Source organism: Triturus cristatus, chromosome 3_2 (genome assembly GCF_964204655.1).
Source record: "Triturus cristatus chromosome 3_2, aTriCri1.1, whole genome shotgun sequence".
Taxonomy (NCBI): domain Eukaryota; kingdom Metazoa; phylum Chordata; class Amphibia; order Caudata; family Salamandridae; genus Triturus; species Triturus cristatus.
In genome coordinates, this window is record NC_140584.1 from 304,126,722 (window position 1) to 304,149,383 (window position 22,662).

General features: G+C 45.2%; 1 protein-coding gene across 1 annotated transcript in view; it reads right to left on the reverse strand.

Moving 5' to 3' along the window:
• Nucleotides 1–12,310: 12,310 nt before the first annotated feature.
• Nucleotides 12,311–22,662, reverse strand: part of NUDC (nuclear distribution C, dynein complex regulator) — a 94,833-nt gene continuing 84,481 nt past the window's right edge. The window contains exon 9 of the mRNA XM_085647711.1: nucleotides 12,311–12,733. Within this exon, the coding sequence (XP_085503837.1) occupies nucleotides 12,682–12,733 (52 nt within the window). The 3' untranslated portion in view covers nucleotides 12,311–12,681. The remainder of the gene's footprint in view (nucleotides 12,734–22,662) is intronic.

Here is a 22,662-nt window from a genome sequence, read left to right on the forward strand (position 1 = left end):
GGCTTTGGATTTCCAGTATGCACACGCACCGGGTTAGAAGCACGTAGCCGTTTGCGACTGGTCAGGTGCTTATGTATGTCTTAAGCGTATAAGTTGCGCACGCGGTGTTAGTCAATCGGATCAGGTGTCTGCGAGGACTGGACTGGCGGGTCCACATTTTGCTGTAGCGCTTGCATGATCGCCTCCCGGCTTGCGGATATAGGTACTTTCCTGAGAACCATGGTTTCTTCACGCTTAATCGCTATGCCTTCTGCTCTGGCCCACGCAAGAGTAGAGCGCCTTCAAGCTTGTACATGTGGGGGGTCGGGCGCCTTCCACCTCTTTGTGATTAGCATCTTCGCCGCGACTATGCCCAGATCTAGGAACCTGGAGGTGACTTTAGTGTTACGTGTCCTGTGGAAGATGTGCAGTAGATACGTCTGCCAATCAAAGGGTATCTCTCTCTCTGTGCAGGCATGGAGCGCGTCCGCTACCTCTCCCCAATATGTACTAAGGCTGGTACAACCCCAGAGCATGTGTACTAGGTCTGCGTCCAAAATGGCACATATAGGGCAGGCGGAGTCTGCTCGACAAAAGTACCCGTTAATGTTAGCTGGCGTTAAGTATGCTCTTTGCGTGATGAAATATTGTACTTGCCTAAATCTCATGTTTCTAGGGATATGAACCGGGCTAGCTAGTACCTGTTCCCATTCCTAATCTGAAAATTGTCGGCCCAAGTCGTGTTCCCACTTGTGTCTGAGGGGATCTAAGCCGTTCGCTGCGTGTTGTCGCAGCGAGGCTGCGAACCACTCAAGCGTCTGCCCTGCCCCATGACATGTAAATACTGTATAGTGAGGTGTGTCTGTGGTTCAGTGGCAAGGTCCCCCCATTTCTCTGAGAGTGTAGCTACCAACGAGCAATGTAGGAGGAATTTCCCTGCAGGGAGCCCCCCTTCTTCTGTCAATGTCGCGTAGGGAACAAGCGAGCCTTCACGATAAAGATCACCTAGGGTCTGTATCCCCGCTTCGTGCCAGTGCTGTAGCTCGGCAGACGTAAGTACCGTCTGGCCTCTGGGGGAGTCTTCCAAGGGAAGCACAGAGGTATAGGGTATTGTGTTCTGGGTTATGTAGAGGCTCCTACGGTAGCATCTGTATGCCACATTCAACAGCAGGGGTTCTGGAGGACGTGTTCGCGCGCTGGGGTGGAAGAGCGCAAGGATCTGGGGCAGTGTATATGGTGGACGTGTGGTCGTCGTATCGCTGCGCTGACGATCTGCCAACCATCTGGTGATCCACTGGAGCAGGGCCGCCAGGTAGTAGTGTTCAAAGCAGGGGGCTGCCAGGCCCCCCTGGTCCGTGGGTAAATATAGCTTCTTAAATCGCCACCCTATGATGGTTGGGGCCCCATATGAAATCCCTGGTTGTCTGTTCCAGCAAAGCGAAAAGGAAGTAGGAACATATTTGCGTAGGTTGGCAAAATAATACACAAGCCTTGGTAGGGCCACCATTTTCACCAACACAACTCTGCCCATGACTGCCAGAGGGAGCGTACTCCAGAACTTCATCTTGGATCTAATGTCCGTTAGTGCTCTGTCTAGGTTACCGTCGAATAAGTCTAATGGCGAACTATAGATACGTATTCCTAGATAGCAGAACGTGCTCCACTGCACTCTTACTCCATTAAGCATAAGGCCTGGATCACTATTTCCCTCTCTAAAGGAATATAGTTTGGATTTAGCAACGTTAACTTTAAGTCCTGATATGGTTGCGAACTCACTAAGGATTTGGGCCAGTCGATCTGGTACATGGTTGATGTCCCTGAGATAAATGAACAGGTCCTCAGCGTATAATGATACTTTGAGTTCGTCGTCACCTAGAGGGATGCCATCATGCAGTTGTGTTCTTAGTGATTCCGCTAACAGTTCCATCGCAAGCCCGAAGAGGAGAGGTGACAGTGGACAGCCCTGCCTTGTTCCTCGCCGCACTGGGATGACATCTGAAACATATGGACCCACCTTTACTCTCACCACTGGGTTTGTGTAAAGCAGACGGGTCAACTTCAAGAAGGTGGGGCCTAGCTTGTATTTTCCGAGAGTTGCGAACAAATAATTCCATTCAAGAGAATCAAACGGCATTTCGTGCATCATTAGGGGAGGTGATACATAACTACCGGTTGGAGAATGCAGGTACGGCATCTTCGCTGGCAGTGGAATGGGAGGCGTTCAATGTAGTGGTGCAAGGGCACTGCATCTCCAATAAATCGGGCGTGCGCACCCACCTCCACACTGATATTAGACAACAGGAGAGAATACATGAGGATCTGCCCCAAGATCTGGGAGTGACGATTGAGGGTAGGGCCTGACTTCTGGAGGAAAGAGAAAAGTTTTTCACACTGGTGGAATGCTTGAGGAATTATGATTATAAGGCGTACATTACGTGGGCCCACTCGGAAAGAGATAAGTCGGAGAGTATGCTAGCATGGATCCTCCGGGAGGAAAACAGGGGCACACTATACTACGGATTCTGGATCCTTCTGGCCAGGACATGTTCTCACAGGTAGAGATCAATAAGGTATGTACTCAGCATTATCGCGATCTGTACTTGCCGGGAGCGGTGGCTGCAGATGGGGATATTTTGCAGTATATAGTGAATGCGTTACCCATAGTTCTGAACCCCATGACTGCAGAGCAGATAGGTGAAGCTTTTTTTGTCCAGGAGGTTAGAAGAGCGATCAAGGTACTGGCTCCATGGGATTCCAGGGTCACATGGGCTCCCTATGGAGTTCTATGACTTATATACAGCGGCCCTGGCCCCTAGGTTGACAGACGTTTAAAAAGGGGCTTTGGAACAGGATCTGCACCCGCCTTCTTTGTGCGACCCAGTGATAGTTGCTCTGCCCAAGAGAGACAAAGATCTGGTACTGGTGGATTCCTAGGGCCCCCTTTTTATGCTTAATGTAGATTACAAAATATTGAGTAGATCCTGGCGAACCGGCTATTGAGCCATGTGGGGTCCCTGGTACATTTGGATCAGAAAGTACAATGCTGAATAGAAGCCAACTGATCCAGGTTTTCAACAGGCATGAACACTTTCTGCTGAACTCGGTAGTGTTATCAATGGACATCCAAAAGACATTTGACTCCCTCCGATGGGATTTTCTTTACACTTCCATGATTGGGATGGGATTGGGGCCCCAATTCATCAAATGGACATGGCTATTGTGCACAGACACGGCTGCAAGAGCTCAGACGGGTTAGTGAAATCAGATTCCTACCAGGTTGGACGGGGAACCAGGCAGGGGGTGCCCACTCTCCTCGGTATTGTTCGCTCTGGCCATGAAGCCTTTTGCACTGACAGTACATCGGAGGAAACACTTTATGGGATTATAATGCGCGGAGGATACGCTGTACATCTCGTTTTATGCGGATGATCTGCTTTTCTAGATGTGTGGAGAGGGATCTGACCTAGAGGGTGTGCTATCTACTCTATCTACATTCAGCGAGCTATCTGGCCTTTTGGTTAATTGGCATAACTCTGGTGCTTATTCACTGCACCCAGACATTGGGGAGCCTCGGGAGTCTAGGATCGCAACAGCGCTGCGTTGGGAGCAGACCATTATTAAATACCTGGGGGTAGCAATTTAAAGAATGGCGGAATTGTGCTTAGAGGGGAACTATGATACAGCTCCAACCACGCTGTGAAGTTCAGTTACTTTTTGGACTACACTTCCCCTCATGCTGTAAGGCCCAATAGCAATCTCAAAGATGGTTGTATTGCCGCGCTCTCTCTATTTGTTTGCGCCTCTACCGGTAGAATTTCCCTGGAGGTTTTTTCGAGATCCAGATGGCATGCTACTGACTTTGTACTGGGGCTCATCCAAGTGGCTGGTAGCCCTAAAGAAGCTTTGACTTCCAGTGGACGAGGGCAGAACGGCAGCCCCAGACCTTGAACTATACGACTTGGCTGCACAACTGCAGTGGGTGGCCAGGTGGCACTCATTTTTATGGGACACCCTGGGTCACAGGGAGTGTGGCGCGCCATTCCAAGATCTTTTGACCTGACTTAAACTGAAACCACTTCCCGCATCAATGGTGAGTCATAAAAATATACTGATCAGAACAGCGAGGCATGTATGGACTAGGGCACAACAAAGGACATGCACGAAAACCGCCTATACTTCTGAACTCCCCCTACTAACTGCAGGGTATTAGACTTCGCCCGGGAATTGGGTGGATCTACACCCATGGTCAAAATTGGGGCTAACCATACTGGGTGACCTATACACAGGAGGGGAGCTCTCCCCCCTTCCAGGAACTGTGGAACTCTTAAGACATTCCAGCAGGGCACTTTCTCCTGTATAGGACATTGGTTGGTAGGATACAGGCTTGGTGTCAGCGGAACCTCCAGAACATGAAGGCCTAATCACCGGGGGGACGGGGAGTCACCCTCCTTTACAGGGGAGATTTGATTCAGTTACACCAGCAGTGAGTGACAGACCTTGGACCTTCTTTCGATGATGTGGTCTGGAAAAAGATATTACCCGTCAACCCCAAAGTGTCTCATAATGCTCGGTTTAAGCTGATTCAGTTGAACTTTTTGAACGGAGTATACCTTGCCCCGCGGCGCATACATGCTATGTTTCCCGGGACGTCCTCAGTCTTACCCTGCTGTGCTATAGAAGATGCTGACTTTTACCACAGGGTGTGGGACTGCTCTGTACCTGCTCATTATTAGGACATGGTCCTGCAGGTCATCCGGGGAGCCATGGGTAGAAATGTTTAATAAACGCGACAGCTATGTCTATAGGCACAGTACTAGTCACAAGGTTACTGACAGGATTGTGGATTTGGCATTAATCTTCACTCGTAGACACATAACTATGTGTTGAAATCGGCTGGGGGGGCCCAGATATGTGTAGATGGAAGGAACAGACTATGTGGGCAGACTGCGAGAGGGAAGCGATCCGGAAGGAAGAGGATAGGGGGTACTCAGAATACCAATCCTACCAGCGTGGGATGCAATATTATTGGACTGCCCTAAACTTGATCCACAGGGTAGGACTATGATAATGACAAACACACTTGGGGATACCATGGGGGTCAGTATTTCACACCCAAGGAGGCACAGTGTTGCTGGGATCCCGTAAACAGGGGACCTCTCTGGCCATGGGAAGTGGAGCTGCTTAGCATGGCTGTGAATGATGATATGAATGAACGGGAACATGTCATATTGTCCTGGTGCGATATCAATTATGTGACCATGCCCGATATCCGGGGTAGGTGGTTGGGTGCTCGCCCTATGTCATCAGATCTTGTATATTGAATCAAATATGATGCAGATTGCCATCATCACCAGGCTTTTGCACCGAGGTTCACATAATGTTTTATTTTTGTTGTTGTATTCCCTTGGTTTTGAAAACAATAAAAATGTGCTTTTAAAAAAATGATGAATTAACAGTCTATAAACCATCTACCCCTTCTATCACATGTTGACTCAGTCTTTAGCTTTCCCCATATACAGCTCTCGCCCACCTATTAGCCAAGTTTACACTTTGTTAAAACCACATACATACAAAGACTTCACAATATCAGAATCCTTGAAAATGCTTTAAAATGTATTGCTTCTTATATCAAAGACAAAATGTAGTCTACCTACGCCCTTTCACATCACCTCCTCATACACAACACACTGGCGTTCCTAAGCGATCCGTCATATAACCTCTGTTAGTCAACATCTACCTAACCTGCTTACCAAATCTGCTTAAAGCATACAACCTCACCTGTTACAACTATGCAGGTAACACCCAAATCATTTTCAAAATGGAAAGTCCCAAAGACCTCAAGGATTGCCTTCATGTCATAAACACACGGCTAATGATTAACTATATAAAGCTCAATACCACAAAACAGAGATCATGACATGTGGACAATGGCAAAACTACCCGCCTACTGCCACATGACCCAAGGAACTTGAAGCCCCTCCGACAGCATTAAGAGAAGTTAAAAACCCAAGAGTAATCCTGGATTCAGACTTATCCTTGATACGTCATGTTAACATCACAAAGAGAAACTTCTACACAATGAAAATACTATGTTGTATCATCCCATACCTTGCATATAAACAAACTGCCAGCCATCATCACGCTCATAAACTCCAAGATTAACTATGCCAACAGGCTATGCCTTATCCAAAATGCTACTGGAAAGCTTCTGCTCCGCCTTCACCCAAGAGAACATATGACCCCAGACCTGCAATCGCTCCACTGGCTACCTATAGCTATCAGTGCAATCTTCAGGGCACTCTGCATTGTCTACAAAGCCTACCATACTCCTAGGACTGCTATACCTACAAGTTAAATACAAGCAATACAAGTAAACAGAACACTGTGCTCCAGGCTTGCATCACTTATCATACCATCTTACCGTAATAAATCCGTTGGAGGCACGCCTTCTCAGTACAAACTGCCAAGCTATGGAGCTACCAGCCAGCCTTAAAAATACCCAGGAACATATACACTTTTGAAGACAGTTGAAAACTAGGCTATTTTCTAGATAACTGCAACACCTGCCTCCAGGCAACATAGCCCAGAAAACAGTCACACTCTCAAATCCTCTGCTTACAACCCACAAACTGCAAACAACTCAACCACCAAACTGCTTTCATTAGGCAGGTAAGCAAAAAAGGCTGACCCATGGTTCATCCTAGCATTATATAGCTATATACTGCCATATATAACTGTTATGGCCCACAATAATACTAAAACCAAAGTACACAGCAGTCAGCAACAAATTGTATCTTATACATCTTAAATTCACATTACACAAATCTGCCAAGAGGGTTGTCCATCACCCGCACTGTACAGCCAAAAAGCTGAACACCACCAAATTAACAGGCATGGAATAACCAAAGAGATCGGTCACACATTTTTGGAGGACTTTAATATAGTCTATTCACCACAGGTCCCAAATATCTACACTATCTGACCGCTTCTGTACATCTCACAGACACTCATATATGATGATTGGGTTAAGGCAGCTGTCTGGGTATGGCGGTTAGATCAGGGCTCAGATATGAGCCGGCCACCGGCTATATGGACTGACTTCTCAATTTGGGGCAGTACCTTGGGAATTGGTTATGCATTCCAATGATTACACCAAGGCACCGACAAAGGTGAAGGTCCTATATGGTGTCAGGACTCCGGGCGAATGCAGTGCCTGAAGGGTGGACAGATCAATTGGGCAGTCTCATGAGAGTTGCCGACGCTTCTGGTGGTATGAGGAATACCGTTTTTTTTTAAAACTCAGATATGTGAAATGTGAAAAAATGGTAACCTTTCTACTTCTCTCTCCCTTCACCCATGCCAGCTCAGGATCACAACTATACACAAAAAATCAGATTTGACAACCCAGTGCAGTAACCAGCTAAGTAGTCTAAATCATATGAAATAATATAAAGGCACCTGCAGAGCTGTTAATAGCTAACAGCAAACTCAAAACCATAAAGCTGTGAGTCAGTCTCTGACGCTTCATCATTCTACGGCTACGTGTTGTGTCTCATTACAGGATACCAGCACCTCAGTGGTCATCACCCATGACAAGGAAAAACCTCCCACTTAGGATCAAAACAAAAACATCCTTTCAACCACTCACCTTACATGGTGTAGCATGCTAATCACATAGGCAAGTACTTTAGTGCCAAACAATACATACATATATAAAGCCCTAATCTAGAAAATAATTCTTAAAATCAGATTAGAGATTTAAGCTATGGAGAGACATAGGTCACATTTTTCTATGTAGTATGACTAATATAATGTATTTCCACTTAATACAACTTTAAGCAATTTGTACTTATTTTTTAGGGTTATTATTAATGTTTTTATCATTTTAGAGAAATCCATACGTGGAAAGTTGCTTCTTGCAAAGTCACTTTAACAATGCCAAAGGTCCAATTGGTGATGTAAGTTCCTGTGATGTCATGCTGTATGTTAATTAGAGGGGCCTTTCTGCCCAGGGCCCCAAAAATCCTGGAACTGTCCCTGCTAAGGCCGTTTTCTACAACTCTTAAAGACTATTCTAGATGGCAGCAGTTTGCAACGCACGTGCATCTACAACAGAACTATCTAATGTGCATAGAAGAGCACCATTTATCCGTTTATTTTCCATAACATCCTTGGGGGTGAATTCGACACATTTTTGATGAATAGAAGTGACACAGTATGGTTCAAATGCATTCATTAGCCCTCATCTGCTCCAACTCGCACCCTCCCAGATGCCAGTCTACTGTGCCACAGAAATTAATAGAGTATTTAATACATCCATTACCGTTTCCAACTGTCACACATTTTAACTGATGCCATGCTGGCCAGACTCCTAATAATTAACTCACGTCCTAAGAGACACCTTGAATCTCTTTGTAACCTTAAATATAACAAGCTAGGGTGGGACAGTATCTTAACATGGCACAAGTGGACAAGGGAACAGAACCATTCGTGTACCTGTGGATGAGGCAACTGACCAGATTTACAAAGGCTTTGTGCTGGGGCTAGAGTGACGCCGAGCAGTACAAAATGGCACATGCTACTGTTAGAACAGATTTGCTAATTAAACTTAATGTTCATTTGTATGTGTTTACGTTAGCCTAACCAGGCTGCAAACCAAATGTATTAGGCCTCTTTTCATTTTACACTGATAGCTGAAGAAGCATAGCTTTCAAAAGGAGCAGTGGAAAGTTGTGTGTGTGCATGTTTTCCTCTCAACAGTGCCTTTTCTTTTCGTAAAATAATCGAAATGGAATCTGTTCTGTGATGCTGTGCTGAAACAAACTAACTTCTTCTGCAGTTTCCTCTGAGGCTGTGTCTTAACTGTATTCACTTTGGCAAAAAGTCAAGGATTTTTCCTGTTCCTGTGAATGACTCTAAGAGTCGATTGTAATTAATAAATGCAAAGATATAATGTTGCTCTCTAGTTTTTAAAAGGTTAGTATTCATTATCCATTCAGAATGTTTCTAGCAGTGTTGTGGTTAATGTAGCATATGTTTATGAAAATCTATTGGTTGCTGTCAGTATTACCTCATCTCACATGTGAGTCTTCCACTATTTAAAGAACCTATAAAATTTGCTGTTTTTTTTAGGTGCAAGCTGGATGTTTCCTTGATTTTTGCAGAGGCAGACTTTATGTCAGGTTCTTGCTGCTCCTAGACTTACATTTTTGCTTTTGATTTGCGTTATGCTGATTTGATTTGGCAAGTGATTGCCTTTTGCCTTCTGTAAAGATTTTCAACTTTAAATAAACCTTCATGATTTGGACTTGAATATTGATAGTGTAAAGCACCAATACGATCTACTATCCAGCACAAAAGGTGGGTTGTACTACAAAACTGCACTTTTCACATTGCAACAACTGCTTTGCATCAAGGGGATGCTACTGGGCCCGATCAGCACAAACACCCGTAGATTATGACGTATAGCCCGACGAACTAAGATAGTTAGACCAGGCCTTTCCTCTATAATTAATACCTACTTGAAATAGATGCAAAGGAGATTATGGATGTGCCGCATTGCACAGCTCACATCCACAACACAGGAACCTTCTGTTTGTGTCCGCACATAGGAATTTGTACTTGATGGGTAGGTCTCCTGGACAAATCCTATTTTAGACAGTGCACACTCACCTTAATATTATGGTGCAAGGCTGTGTGTCATGCAAGGTAGTCTGGTTTGAGTACCAGTGAAGGGGCTGCACCAGCAGCAGGCCAGTCTTATGGTACAGCTTACTGTTTTCCCTCTGCCACAAAGCAGCACAGAAAATTGGGATGCTGCGCTTTGCTGCGTTGCTTGAAAAATGAGTAAATATGGGCCATGGAGTTTGAGATGTTGGCAGGGCTGGCTATTTAGTAGGGGTGGGGGAAGACAAGCCATAATTGCAGCTTGTGAGCAGTTCAATACAACAAGGATACAAAAGCCAGCTCAGTGTTAATTGGCCACCTCTCCACTGGGGCCTGAAGTCAGTTAAAGGCTTGTTAGACCAGTTTAATTTTTTTGAGCCTTCTGAAAAGCAGGTAATTCGTTTATGGAGTTAAAGATGAATAAATTGCTTTGAGTCCTGTTCTTGGAGTCAATTTATACGTCTTTGCCATTTGGAATTTCTACTGACAGATTGTCTGTTGGAAAATGCAGAGTAGTTCCTCCGCCTGAGTTCCCCAAGGCGGCGGCTCCTTCGCAATGGCGGTGGAGCATCCCCCACTGGCTCAGAGCAAGCAGCTGAAAAATAAAACAATATTTATTAATGTTTTATTTTCCAGCTGCTGGTTGAGCCAGCGTAAGGAGGGGAGGGCCATGGCAGATGGGACGGAGTGATATGCACTGCTAAGTGCACATGTCAGTTTGCCCGGCCGTCTTAGGCCCACCAAACAGACATGCGCAGATAGGTTTCTCAACCCAGCTGTATAGCACAGCCGGGTAGGAGGAGAACAGCACAGACTCCCTGTGCCAGAGCTAGCATTAAACCAGCCTGCTCTCATGTTTGGTAATATAGCATGAGATCAGCGCGGGGATTCGATGGGGAGTCTCGGATGCAATCCTGGGAGCAGGATGCAGAGGAGCACTGAGGCGCAAGGCGGCCAGCAACTTCAGGTAAGTTTTATTTATTTTTTATTACCCCCGTTGCACTCCCCCTGCACCCGTCCACCGGCCCACCACTTTGGGTCAGCAGACACTGGTTCCCCATAATCCGGATTCAGGTGCATTCAGGATTTTGTGCCCGAATTATAATGGCAACCTCTTTGCAAAGTTTACACCATTTTTTTCTAAGCTGTACAAATTTCGACATGTAATGCCTTACACAAATTCTACAGAGAATTATACACATGCTTCAGAGTTTTGAGGGCTGAAAACCCTGCGGTATTACTTTGTTAACCCTCTTCTGACCTGCAGGACCTATAATAGGGTAGCAAATCAGTGGCTGCTGTTTTGGTAATTACCGGGTGCAGTATTACCTCCTCAAAATACTAAGAGGCACATTTATCAAGAAATCACACAGCACAGCAAACCTCCTTACAGCACTTCGTGATAGGGAAGAAATGCGCCGTATTTAACATTATACAGCGCATTCCTGTCATTTCCTTGCACTGACGCACAATGTGCTGCCTAGTACCAATACAGGCACCCTTGCACCATGGTGGAAGAAGTGGACTATCATGTCTAGAGGTTTATCTTACACTCTCAACAGAGTGGAGGAGGAAGCCATGGAGTTCCGTACATCGGTACAGCTCCTGATACCAGACAGCATTCATTTAGAGTAAGGCGATGCACCTTTCTTCAACACTGCTTTGTTGACCAAAGGTGAATTGGGTGTGCAAAGGGGACCAAGACCAGCGATCAATGCTTCAGCAGTGCAAGATAGACCAGAAACCCTTTGTCACAAAGCAAGCCCTAATTTCGCAGTGGTGCAAAGAATTGCACCACTGCAAGCACAACTAGTGGAGTTTGAATGTAGAGCCCTAGGTCAAATATATGAGGGGAAAACAGGAAACCAGCAAGTGTCTCAGTGAAACCCAGTGTGAGAAGTGTTGATGGAATAAACAGGGCTTTCTCTTAAGAGAGCAAGTAGCATGCGCCCATCCCTTGGAGACAAGACGACTGAACAGCTAATAGACAAACAGGTGTTATTTTCCTTAATATGGAAAAAATCATCTTTGCCTGGCCAATCAAAGAGATCTGAATTCTCGGGAGCTAGTGGAAATGGGTGAGCGGGGATGAGGAAGAGGGTAAAGGGGCAGGAGTAGAAAAGCTGGGTATAAGAATACCCTTGTTGGAGCACTGTAGGGGTTGTAGATTACCATAACTGTGACATTAATTAGTACTAGCCAATTGTCGCCCACATATCAGCCAGACACAGGCAGCCCTGGTGGCAAAGAAGACCTGCTGGGACCTCCTCGGTTGCCCTTTGTCGCAGCTGATCAATAGGGATGTTTGCCGCAGTGATTTCCGACAGCCCTAGCCAACTCAGTGGGTCACTGACACCTGAACCAGAACAGGACAAGGTCAGCGGGGAGGAAGCTGCCACAGAGCTTCCAAAGTCCACATCCCGTTCACAAACAGCCCCCTGTGCACCGGCTTCAAGACAGCGCGAACAGATAAGCAAATTACACAACATGAGATTTCAGCATTTGACAACACAGCACAAACAAGTCACTGACCTTCCTGGGGTTCCCTAACACTTTAACCATCCTCCAAGCAGATAAAAGGCATTAATGTAGAGAGGTAGGTGAGGGGGTGGGGGTGGGGGTGTGTTTCTAAGCACGGTAAAAAAAAAGACAAATGCAAACTATATCCTGGCCACAGTTTATATTGTAACATGTAGGACACCCCAGCAAAGCATACTACCATCTTGCAGAATAGATGAGGCTTAGGGCCGTCCACTCAATAGCTGGGAGGTGTCACACCCTGAACAAGCGGTCTCTATCAGCGCTTGGCTTCAGTTGCTCCATCAGTCACCGGCCCTGTGGACAGCAGCTCAGTTCATCGGAGCGGGAGCGTAATAGGCCATATTGCTGACGTCAGTACAATGCCAGTAAACAGCCTGCAGGCTGCTTTGCAGGTGCAAACTTGAAACCTTGCTGTCAGGGGATAGTTACAGATCAATGTCCTGCACAGCTTCTGTTCCTCAATTTCAGGTCCTTGTGTTCTTTTAGGCATATATGCTAGTTGAACTTAGCCTTGGAAAAATCCATTTCGGGGTGCTGCTCCATGAACCTAGGATGAGAACATCAGAAAGGAGTGTAAGTGATTCTGACAACACAGATGTCAATAATCTGAAGAAATAAAAAATGTTGTTAACTCAAGGTGTACAAGCAATCTGGATCCAGAGACAGCACAGTCACAAAAAGGCAGCCACTCAATCAAGCTTTCCCATTGGCTCCAAATTCCAAGCAGTCTTCCTATAATAGATACATAGATACTGAAGGCAAGCTGGAATGACCAGGCCCGTCTAATCGGGGCCTCTGGCTCAACTCTTACCCAAGACCTCATACGCCTGTCTCTAGCTCTTTGTTCATTTATTGATTTTGGCCACAACCCTTCTTCAGTCTTCCTTACAGATCTTATTCCCTTTTATCTCGGCCAGCCCAGATGTTTTTGCTACCAGTGCTAGTCCAAGGACAAAAACAAGGTTACATCTGCATAATCCTTTAAGCAGCACTGCTTAGTAATCAGCTTAAGGTGGAATGCGAAAGCAGCCTACATCCAAGCAAGTGATCTCTCATTCGTCTAGGTTCTAAGGCGGGTATCCCCTGAAGCAGGCGAGGCACATAATTGGCTACAGTGAAAAATGCGCCCTAAAACTCCCATTGGTGTACTGTGCACCGAAGCGGAGAGGTCAACATGGAGTATTAAAGAACAGATCTTGTGCAGCGGATTCCCAGCAAGCTCTCAGTGTTATGGCACCTGATCTAGTAGTGCCGGGTGCAAGAAGGTCCAAAGACACATGGGTAACCGAGAGAAACTTAAGCATAAAATTAAGCAGGTATGACCGACAGGAAGGCTAGGATCATGGACAAAGATTCTGTTGCACATTAAAAATATGCAAAGTGGGAAATATCACAACATTAGACCTTATTTAATCTAGTATTAGAGAGGAAACTTTTACTTACCTGTAACCATCAGTCTGAAGTTTTGTGTTCTACAGTTTCATATTCTGTTCAGTGTCCTGCAATTTAATGTTGGGGTCAGATTCTTTTAACTCAACCCCCCCCCCCCCCCCCGAATTCTTGCTTTTGGTTTCAAAGCAAGTGGAATAATTCAGGATAATATTTTTATTTATGCAGTTTTGTATAACACTCACTAGGTTGACAGACGACAAGAGCACTTTATGCCTGTAATACAGTGTATTTATGTAAAGTTCAAACATAAATTGATGCTACGGAAAGAAGTCAGCTGTGGAGTGGCTGACGTAACTAAATGAAAAAAATAAGAAATACGAGCCACGTTTTTGATGCAAAAAAAAAAGTCCCCGTTGGTGTAAACCAAGGTAGTTTAAAAGAAAACCGCGAAATGACCAATTTTCTTATGTTTCCCCTAAAACACAAAATGCACAGATAGGCAGACTCCTGCTCAGATTAGGTACCTTTCTCTGCCATGGCAATAGATATCAGAAAGTGTGTTTTTTTATTTTTGCATCAGCATACATGACATTAATGCCTGTGCCCTTAGGAATGAGATCAAGAGATGGGCTATGTGGTCTGGAGGGGCACATCATGTGCATCCCTCTTTTCGGAGCGTGACCACTGTCGGATCACTTGGCTGTAAAAGATTGACAGTGGTGGCAGCAACGAACAGTGGTATGATACCCACGTTGCAGACTTATGCTCTTATTACAGGAAAATACAATAGTCGGTGTTACCCAGCACCAGTATAAAAAGGTCCACACATGAGTAACAGCCCATCCTACAGTGAATAGCATATGTTTGCACGGGCCGTACAAGTACATCGCCCCTAGATACAAAAAAGAATGTTGGGTAATGATGCACATTCCTGGTCAATGCTAGGCTTGTAATTACTGTACTAACCATCTATAATGTTGATTTCATAAAATGTGGACCTTGTAAAATAACAAAAAGCCCCCCCCCCTAAAAAAAAAAGCAGTGGTATGACATTTAATTTTTCCGGTCATCTGCTGAGCAGAGTTGCCTTACGGATTTTCCTCATGTCATAAATTGGTCTGTCAGTTCGTTGAACACTGTCCATGCTGGATATGACGGCACTCATCTATGTAGTTCATATATGTGCAATACAAAGTGCGTGTATAGAGTGTGCTGACCTGGACAGTGTAATCATTAATTTTGAATTCCTGAACTAAATTGTTGAATAAGATGGAGGTTGGAGAGCCCGGATGGCAATAGGAATTGTAGGGCTTCTTCAAAGCATTCCTGAGGTCTTTGTAGTGAACTAGATTGCAGGTGGAGGAGGAGCAAAGAAGGCACAGGGTCATTTTAAAGTGTAGAGAAAATCCCATTACCTTTCATACTCCATTGTTCCCCGCCTTCACCCCCGCCAACAGGTTAAGAGGTAGTTAAGAGAGGAAGCCTCTCCCTCTTCTGTAACTTTGATTTGGGTCTAATCTGACAGAGGACGTCCAACACCCATCCACCCTCCTGTTGATCCTGTGAGACAAACGGTTTGGCTGGACCAGTCTGGGAACAATACACACAAGTCAATAAATGACTAAAATCAGTACCAGAGTTGAACGTGTGGAAGACGCAAATTTTGCCTGCAACCTTGAAAATTATGAGGCAGAAACTGCAAGCAAGTGTGCTAAGATTTCTCTACAAGAATCCAGGGTTCCACAGCAGAGAACACTAAAACACTTTCGTGCTTCAGGGTTTGGGGTGAGACTGTCAACTCGTATTTGCTAGGAGCAGGGATCTGAAAGTTCAACCACCTGTCAGAAGAGCTGCCTCAATGACAAATACCGCGACATTGACAGCTGGACGAGGGCAGAGTCGGTGCGATCCTGCTGGGTGTGCTGTGTAGGACTGCAGATCAGCAGGAGCAATGCTTCCCCACTGCTGTCTGCCAGCAATCGCAGGCCCAGCCTGACAAAGAACAGCAAAGACAGAAAGGGGATCTGTAAAGAGTGCCCTAACCTTCAAGAGAAGCAGCCAAGGCAGTCTCCTCATTCAGAATACTTATTTCATTGACATCTGTATAACCCTATGGCATGACCTCTAATAGTTATGTACAGTACTGTACTTTAAGTTTTAAGTAAAGCCCCTTTTCTTTGTGAGTAAAAGCACTGGTTGGACCCTTTTCTAGTAACTGATATTAGAAGTTTTATTGAGGTCTGGATTTTACCCTACATCAGCTCCCTGAGCAAGCCTTGAACTGCTCAACTTTGCAACTGTGAACTACTCAACTTCGCAGAGGTCAAATGCTAATCGGGTGTAATTGTTCCTCAGTTTTGGGCTCAACAGTAAAATAGGGTCCCAGGACACCAGTGGTAAAAGGCTCTTATTGTTACAACCAGAGCCTGGTATCGCATGTCTGTCCTGGGATTCCTGAAAAAGTCCAACAGTGCTGGTAGATGTAACATAGCAGCCAGTGGTTAATTTAAGAAAATAAAAAAAATAAGCACACAGGCTCTCACCAGAAGGCAGCTTATTCCTGACCTTTGTGCTGTGGAGGCCAAGTTTGAGTATGTGGTAGCGCTGAAAAGATACCACGCCCTCTGTAAATCGGCATGTGCCAAGTACTTTACGGAAAAGATTGCTGGCTCTCAACACTGTCAGAAGACTCTCTTTAAGGTGGTTAAAGACCTTTCGGCTGTTCGTAACATCCTGCATCCACTCTCTCTTTTGCAAAATCAGTGCGACGAGTTAGCCAGTTCTTTTCAAGGAAAAGTTAATGAGATTCACTGCCAATTAGCAGCTGATGCTGAAAAGACAGAGCTATACACATTTCGTTGCCCCTCTGGGTAGTAGTCACCAGGAAGCTCGAGGAGACCTGCAAAATTAGGGCATGGTCCTTCATGGATCTTGCTGCACTATAGAATGCGCTACAATCCATTAAGTCTGGCTCCCCGCTGGACTGCCTGCCCTGTGAAACTCACACTTTTAGACTATTCTGTATTAACTGTTATTCTAAAGCTTCTTAATACCACTCTGAGTGAAGGCAATGTACCCCAGAACTGGAAGCACACTAATGTTCTCCCCCTCCTAAAAAGATCTGGACCCTTCCTGCTGGTCAAGTTTCCGTCCTATTTCCCTCCTTCCTGTCTTTCCAAAATCTTGGAAAAGCATGTTAACACCTAACTTCCACATTTGTTGAGACTCATCGGCTTCTCCATCCTTCGCAGTCCGGTTTCAGGACTGTGCACAGCACTGAATCCGCTCTTCTTGGGGTTACTGAATGTCTTAGACAAAATCTTGACTCTGGAGGCACGGCTGAACTCATTCTGCTTGACCGGAGCACTGCGTTTGACATAGTGTCTCATTCTATCCTGACTGGCAGACTTGAGTCTTTGGGTATAGTAGGCTTGGCCTTGAAGTGGGTGATCTCCTTTTTTAAGGATCGCGCCTTCCAGGTCTCTTCTGCCAATGCAAGATCTCAGACACTAGCTCTCGCCTCTGGCGTCCCTCAGGGATCCCTTTTGAGCCCCTTGCTCTTTAACATTTATGTTCATCCTTCAGCAGATGTAAATGAGAAGTGTGGACTTACCCTATTTTCATATGCTGATGACACTCAGGTAATCTTTTCATTATCAGCCGCCCAGCATCAGGAACCCTCGCTGTTTCAATTGGGCCTGAGGAATATCACCTTTTGGATGAATAAAAATGCGCTGAAGCTTAACAGCGATAAAACAGAGGTCCTGGTTTTGGGAAACAACACTGATCTCTGGGGATCCAGCCACTGGCCGGACTCCCTTGGGCCGTTAACCACCCCGGCTACTAAGGTCAAGAATCTCGACTTTATATTGATGATAAGCTTTCATTGAAGCCACAGGTGTCCAAGGTCACTGCTACCTATTGTTCGGTCCTCAAGTGGCTGAAAAAGATTATTTGGTTAATTCCCTTAGCGGCCCAGAGAATGGTTATCAGGCTGTGGTCATATCCAGATTGGATTATGGCATGTGCTGTACCTGGGCACAGAAAAGACCTCGATTAGTTGTTTACAGACTAATCAGAATGCAGAGGTACGGTTACTCTTTTGGCTACAGAGGTACGCCTCAGTCTCTCCTCTGCTTCAGGAACTGCACAGGCTTAAGATTTTGAAGCACATCAAATTGAAGGAATTGAGCTATATGTTCAAGGACATACATGGCCTAGCTCCCTTATATATCCAAGGACTGGTGACTCCCTATGTGATCTGCCTACGTGTCTGCTGAGATCATCCAGCCTCTCGCTGTTCGCTATGCCCAGGTTTCAACTAACCCGCATGAAGGGACGCTCCTTTGCCAACCGTGGTCTTAAGTTGTGGAATTCTCTCTAAAGCCACTCTTAGGAACTGGAACTCCTTACTTGCTTTTCGTAAAAATATGAAGACTTGGCTTTTCTAGGACTCTGTTGGGGGCACCCTTATCTACCTCTATCCTGCGCCGGGAAAAACCTCGGGGTAGCTGCATGCACTAGAAGTCTCTTAACAACAAGGTTCTGATTTTACTACCTTTATGTAACACTGCATACCGGAGATGGAGATTGGCAGGAAGCGGCAGATCCAGGGATTGAATGTTCTCTGTGCGTACTCACAAACTAACATGTTTAAGGATATTATAAACTCCTCTCCTATCTATTTCACACTTGAAAAGGTTTGACATTTACTCCTGCCAAGGGCAAGAGCAGTCCTTAATTGAAGCTGGTGAGACTCACTAGCACTCTTTTTTTGTCTTTTACCCAGAAGAAGAGGGAGTAAGGTGAAGGAAGAAAAATACCTAACAAAACTGTGAAAGAGGAAGAAAGCAAGGATGAAAAGGGTCCTGCAAGAGAGAGATAAAGGAGCGGGGAGTGTATAGTGGCAGATGAAGGAGACATGAGGTACAATCAAAAGTAGACAGCCATGGTATTCTGTAATCCTGACATTCAGCAGTGGCACAGATGGGCTTCTGAGAAAAACATGTGCACATGTCCCTCCCCCCCCCCCCCCCCCCCCCGCCTGAGTTATAGGGTCAAAGGGTTGAATCAACCAGGTTTCAGTGTCAGATAACAGTACTCCCAATTCGGCAACTACACAGCAGGAACCTACTAAAAAGTGTTTGCCTTTAAGGACCAATTACCAAGAGTTCTTGGGAACAACAAACATATCTGTTGATTTGAATTTTTTCCTGTTTTTCCTCGTGCTCCTTAAACTATATGAGGCATTCGCATGAATGAAACATTGAAGAATCCTACAGTTTAAAATGTCCAATTCAAATAGCCTTTAAAGTCCGACCAGGGGAGGCTAGATACCATTACTAGGATTCAGGTAGAAAAGCGAGAAGGCATGGATCAAACACAGTTCACACTGTCTACTAACCAGTCTTCTTGGTCAAGGGTTAAATATAAGTCTTGTGGAAACTGCTCCGATGAGGGATCTCAGATTAGCCAGCATACAACAGAGCCGCAATGCTGGAAAGTTTTTGTCCTCTCCTGCTGCAGATGCGTGCTTGTAACAGGATGTGGATATGCATAATTTGTGCAACACACATGCACACAGGAGTCAGGCATGCCTGTTGATCTACACTATTCATAAAGTAGTCCACTCAGGGTTATAAACATACCCCTGACATCCTACCCCCTTCTTGCTACAGCTACACCCATTATTTGGCAATATCAGCCTTTATCAGGCTGAGAGGCGCCAAGGGCAATGTTCTTCAACTAATCTCACAGATGGAGGAAGTCCTGATTTTGCTCTTTCACAGCCACGTCGCTGCCATATCGATCCCTGGCAGCTACCTCATGTCTCCTTTCTTTATCACCAGGGACACCAGGTGCCGTTCACCACTGCAGCTGATAAACTGAGAGACCACAAGACCTTTGGGATGAAACATTACCCAGTCGCCACTTGGTACCCTATTTTTAAAGGAGATAGGTAAAAGGTAGAAACAGAGTCACAAAACCAAGGTTTAAATGGTGTGCATTTATATCCTCAAATGTGTTTTGTTCCCATCTGAAGTTTACCAAAAGCTCTTCATTTATTTCCTTTTGCAGGTATTCAGAAAGTGCCATCAGTGGCTGCTGGAACTCTGACACACAAAGCTCTGTATGTGGAGCTAACATTTTGAGGGAGCGTTCAGATTTCAATCGCCCCTCAAAAGAGCAGCACATAAGTTTCAGAGCTGCAACATCACCATTCCAGTGTGCAGAACCTTCTCATTTTTACAAGCTTAGGATAGTCCAACGGTGTGGTTGACAGATAGAAAATATTGCAGGCTTATCATTATAAGAAGTATACTATGCTTCAGAATGGAATACTTGACCAGCTTCCCTCGTGGCTACATTTGCAGCTTAAAGTCACAAGGGCAGCTGTTGAGTTGTCATCACGCTATTTCATGAACACTGCTAATTGAAAAAGGTACCAAAAGGATGCTGAGGAGTCAGAGAAAGCCAATGAGAAGTAGCTCATAGCTATGTATAAACTATGCAATTATTTAACATCCACAATTCTGAAGACCATACAGTGTGCCCGCTTGAGCACATTCAAACATATGCAAAAACATACCCCTACATTGAACAATTGTTTTAACCAAAGGGTTTTCTCCCTTGCCAACAGAGGCTAATCATCATGATGGCACATTGCCCATCATGCACTGACAAGCAAACACACTGCTACACAGTGAAAGCCTTCCAGCACAAGTAGTGCATCACAGAGAAATATACAATTTATGAAGCCCAAACAATATTGTCTGCACTAAAAGCAAGGTAACTGACTTTCCCTGACCCGGTTTACAGACCTACGAAAAGGGTAAGTTACTTACCTGTAATCCTAGTTCTCTTCCAGGGGTATCCTCATCAAAGTCATAAGCACTGAATATTCCCGCCCATGTGCGGGGACCCCGGAAATAATAAAATTATATATGTAAAAAACATACATATATACAGCTCTGTATATGTATAAACATATATCATTTTTTCCAAGCAAATGCAGCTCCCATAAAAGGCTAGGCAATGTAAATATACACATCCAATAACACACATATATATATATATATAAAGGTATAACAATACACCTAAATCTCTTTTTTTTTTTTTTTTTTTTAATGAGGTAAACACTCATGAGAAAGCAAAAAATAAAGAGAACAAACTGTGGAAAAACACAGATGTACAACACATTGCCAGCCTGCAGGCTGCATTGCAATACAATACCATAGAGACTAAAAAGCCCTGTACAGGTAAAAACTGGCACCGTGCCTTTAAGGCAGCCCTGACTTCCATATCCCATCATGCCTCAGGGGTGACAGTTAGGTCAGTTGTTCTTTGCGGGACCGTAGTCCTAAACACAAAGATATATCCTTTCCATAATGAATAATACACCTCTTCTCATTTGCCTGGGGAGGTGGGTGGGTTGCTTATGACTTTGATGAGGATACCCCTGGAAGAGAACTAGGATTACAGGGAAGTAACTTACCCTTCTCTTCCAGGGGATCCTCATCAATAGTCATAAGCACTGAATAGAGTAGCAAGCTCCCCTTCCACCAGCAGGCAAATGAAACTAAGGTTGTATCACCCATGGAGAAAAAGAATCATGAAAATGATTATGTTTGGAACAGATTCCTCAAGGAGGCTTGTCCTACTTGAGTGTCTGCTCTGGTGTCCGAATCCAGACAATAATGCCTGGTAAAAGTGTGGACAGATCTCCAAGTGGCTGCCTTGCAGATCTCGGAGAGTGGGACATTATTGAGAAAAGCCGCGGTAGCCGCTTTTCCTCTTGTCGAATGCGCTTTAGGGCGCGCCCCCAATGGTTTCTGAGCCAGTTGGTAGGCCAAAGTAATACTAGAAACAATCCACCTAGCAATGGAACGTTTGGATGCAGCAAAGCCCATACGGACAATCCCATAGTTCACAAACAATTGGTCAGATTTCCTGATATTCTTAGTCCTATCTAGGTAGAATTTTAGGACCCTTCTGACATCTAGAGAATGCAACGCCCTCTCTGCCGGAGAGGAGGGGTTGGGAAAAAAGGTTGGTAAGGAGATGGCTTGGTTTACATGAAACTCCGATACCACCTTGGGTAGGAACGAAGGGTGAGTTCTCATCACCACCCTATTTAGATGAAAAACAGTGTAGGGTTCTTTAGAACAGAGGGCCTGTATCTCACTGACCCTCCGTGCTGAAGTGATGGCTATTAAAAATGCTGTCTTCCATGTGAGGTGCTGTAGGGTAGCCTTATGAATAGGCTCAAAAGGCGAACCCATGAGCTTCGACAGAACCAAGTTTAGCTCCCAGGAAGGAGAGGGAGGTCTAACAGGGGGATAGACTTTCTTGAGCCCTTGCAAGAAATCCTTCACTACCTGCACTTTAAAAAATGACTGCTGTGAAGGCGAACGCCTGTATGCTGTTATGGCTGCTAGGTGAACCTTTATGGATGAAAATTTCAACCCTGCCCTTGCTAAATGTAGAAGATAGGGCAAAATTACATCCTCCTGGCATTTAGTGGGATCATAATGATGCTGAGCACACCATATATAAAATCTTTTCCACTTACAGAAGTAGGAGTGTCTTGTCGAAGGCCTCCTGGCTTCCTTCAGTATGGACATACACTCTTGAGGGAGGTTCATATGGCCATACTGGAGGACTTCAGGAGCCATGCTGTTAAGCTCAGCGAGGGAAGGCTGGGATGGTAAATCTTCCCCTGCATCTTGGATAACAAGTCCGGCCTGCACGGCAGCCGCTTGTGGGGGCGGATCGACATGTGTAGGAGATCCGTGTACCACCACTGCCTCGGCCAGTCCGGTGCTATGAGTATCATCTTGGCAGATGAATTCTGTAGCTTGGTCACCACCTTGGGAATTAGTGGGAGAGGCGGAAAAGCGTACACAAATGTCATTGACCAATTGATCAAAAGGGCATTCCCTAGGGATCCTGGTCGATGGTATCTTGAGGCGAAGCCTCGGCATTTTGTGTTTTGCTCGTCCGCGAAGAGGTCCACTTGCGGGCGCCCCCATTCCCCGAAGATGTCTTCTAACACTTCGTCGTTGATTACCCAGTCCTCTGGCT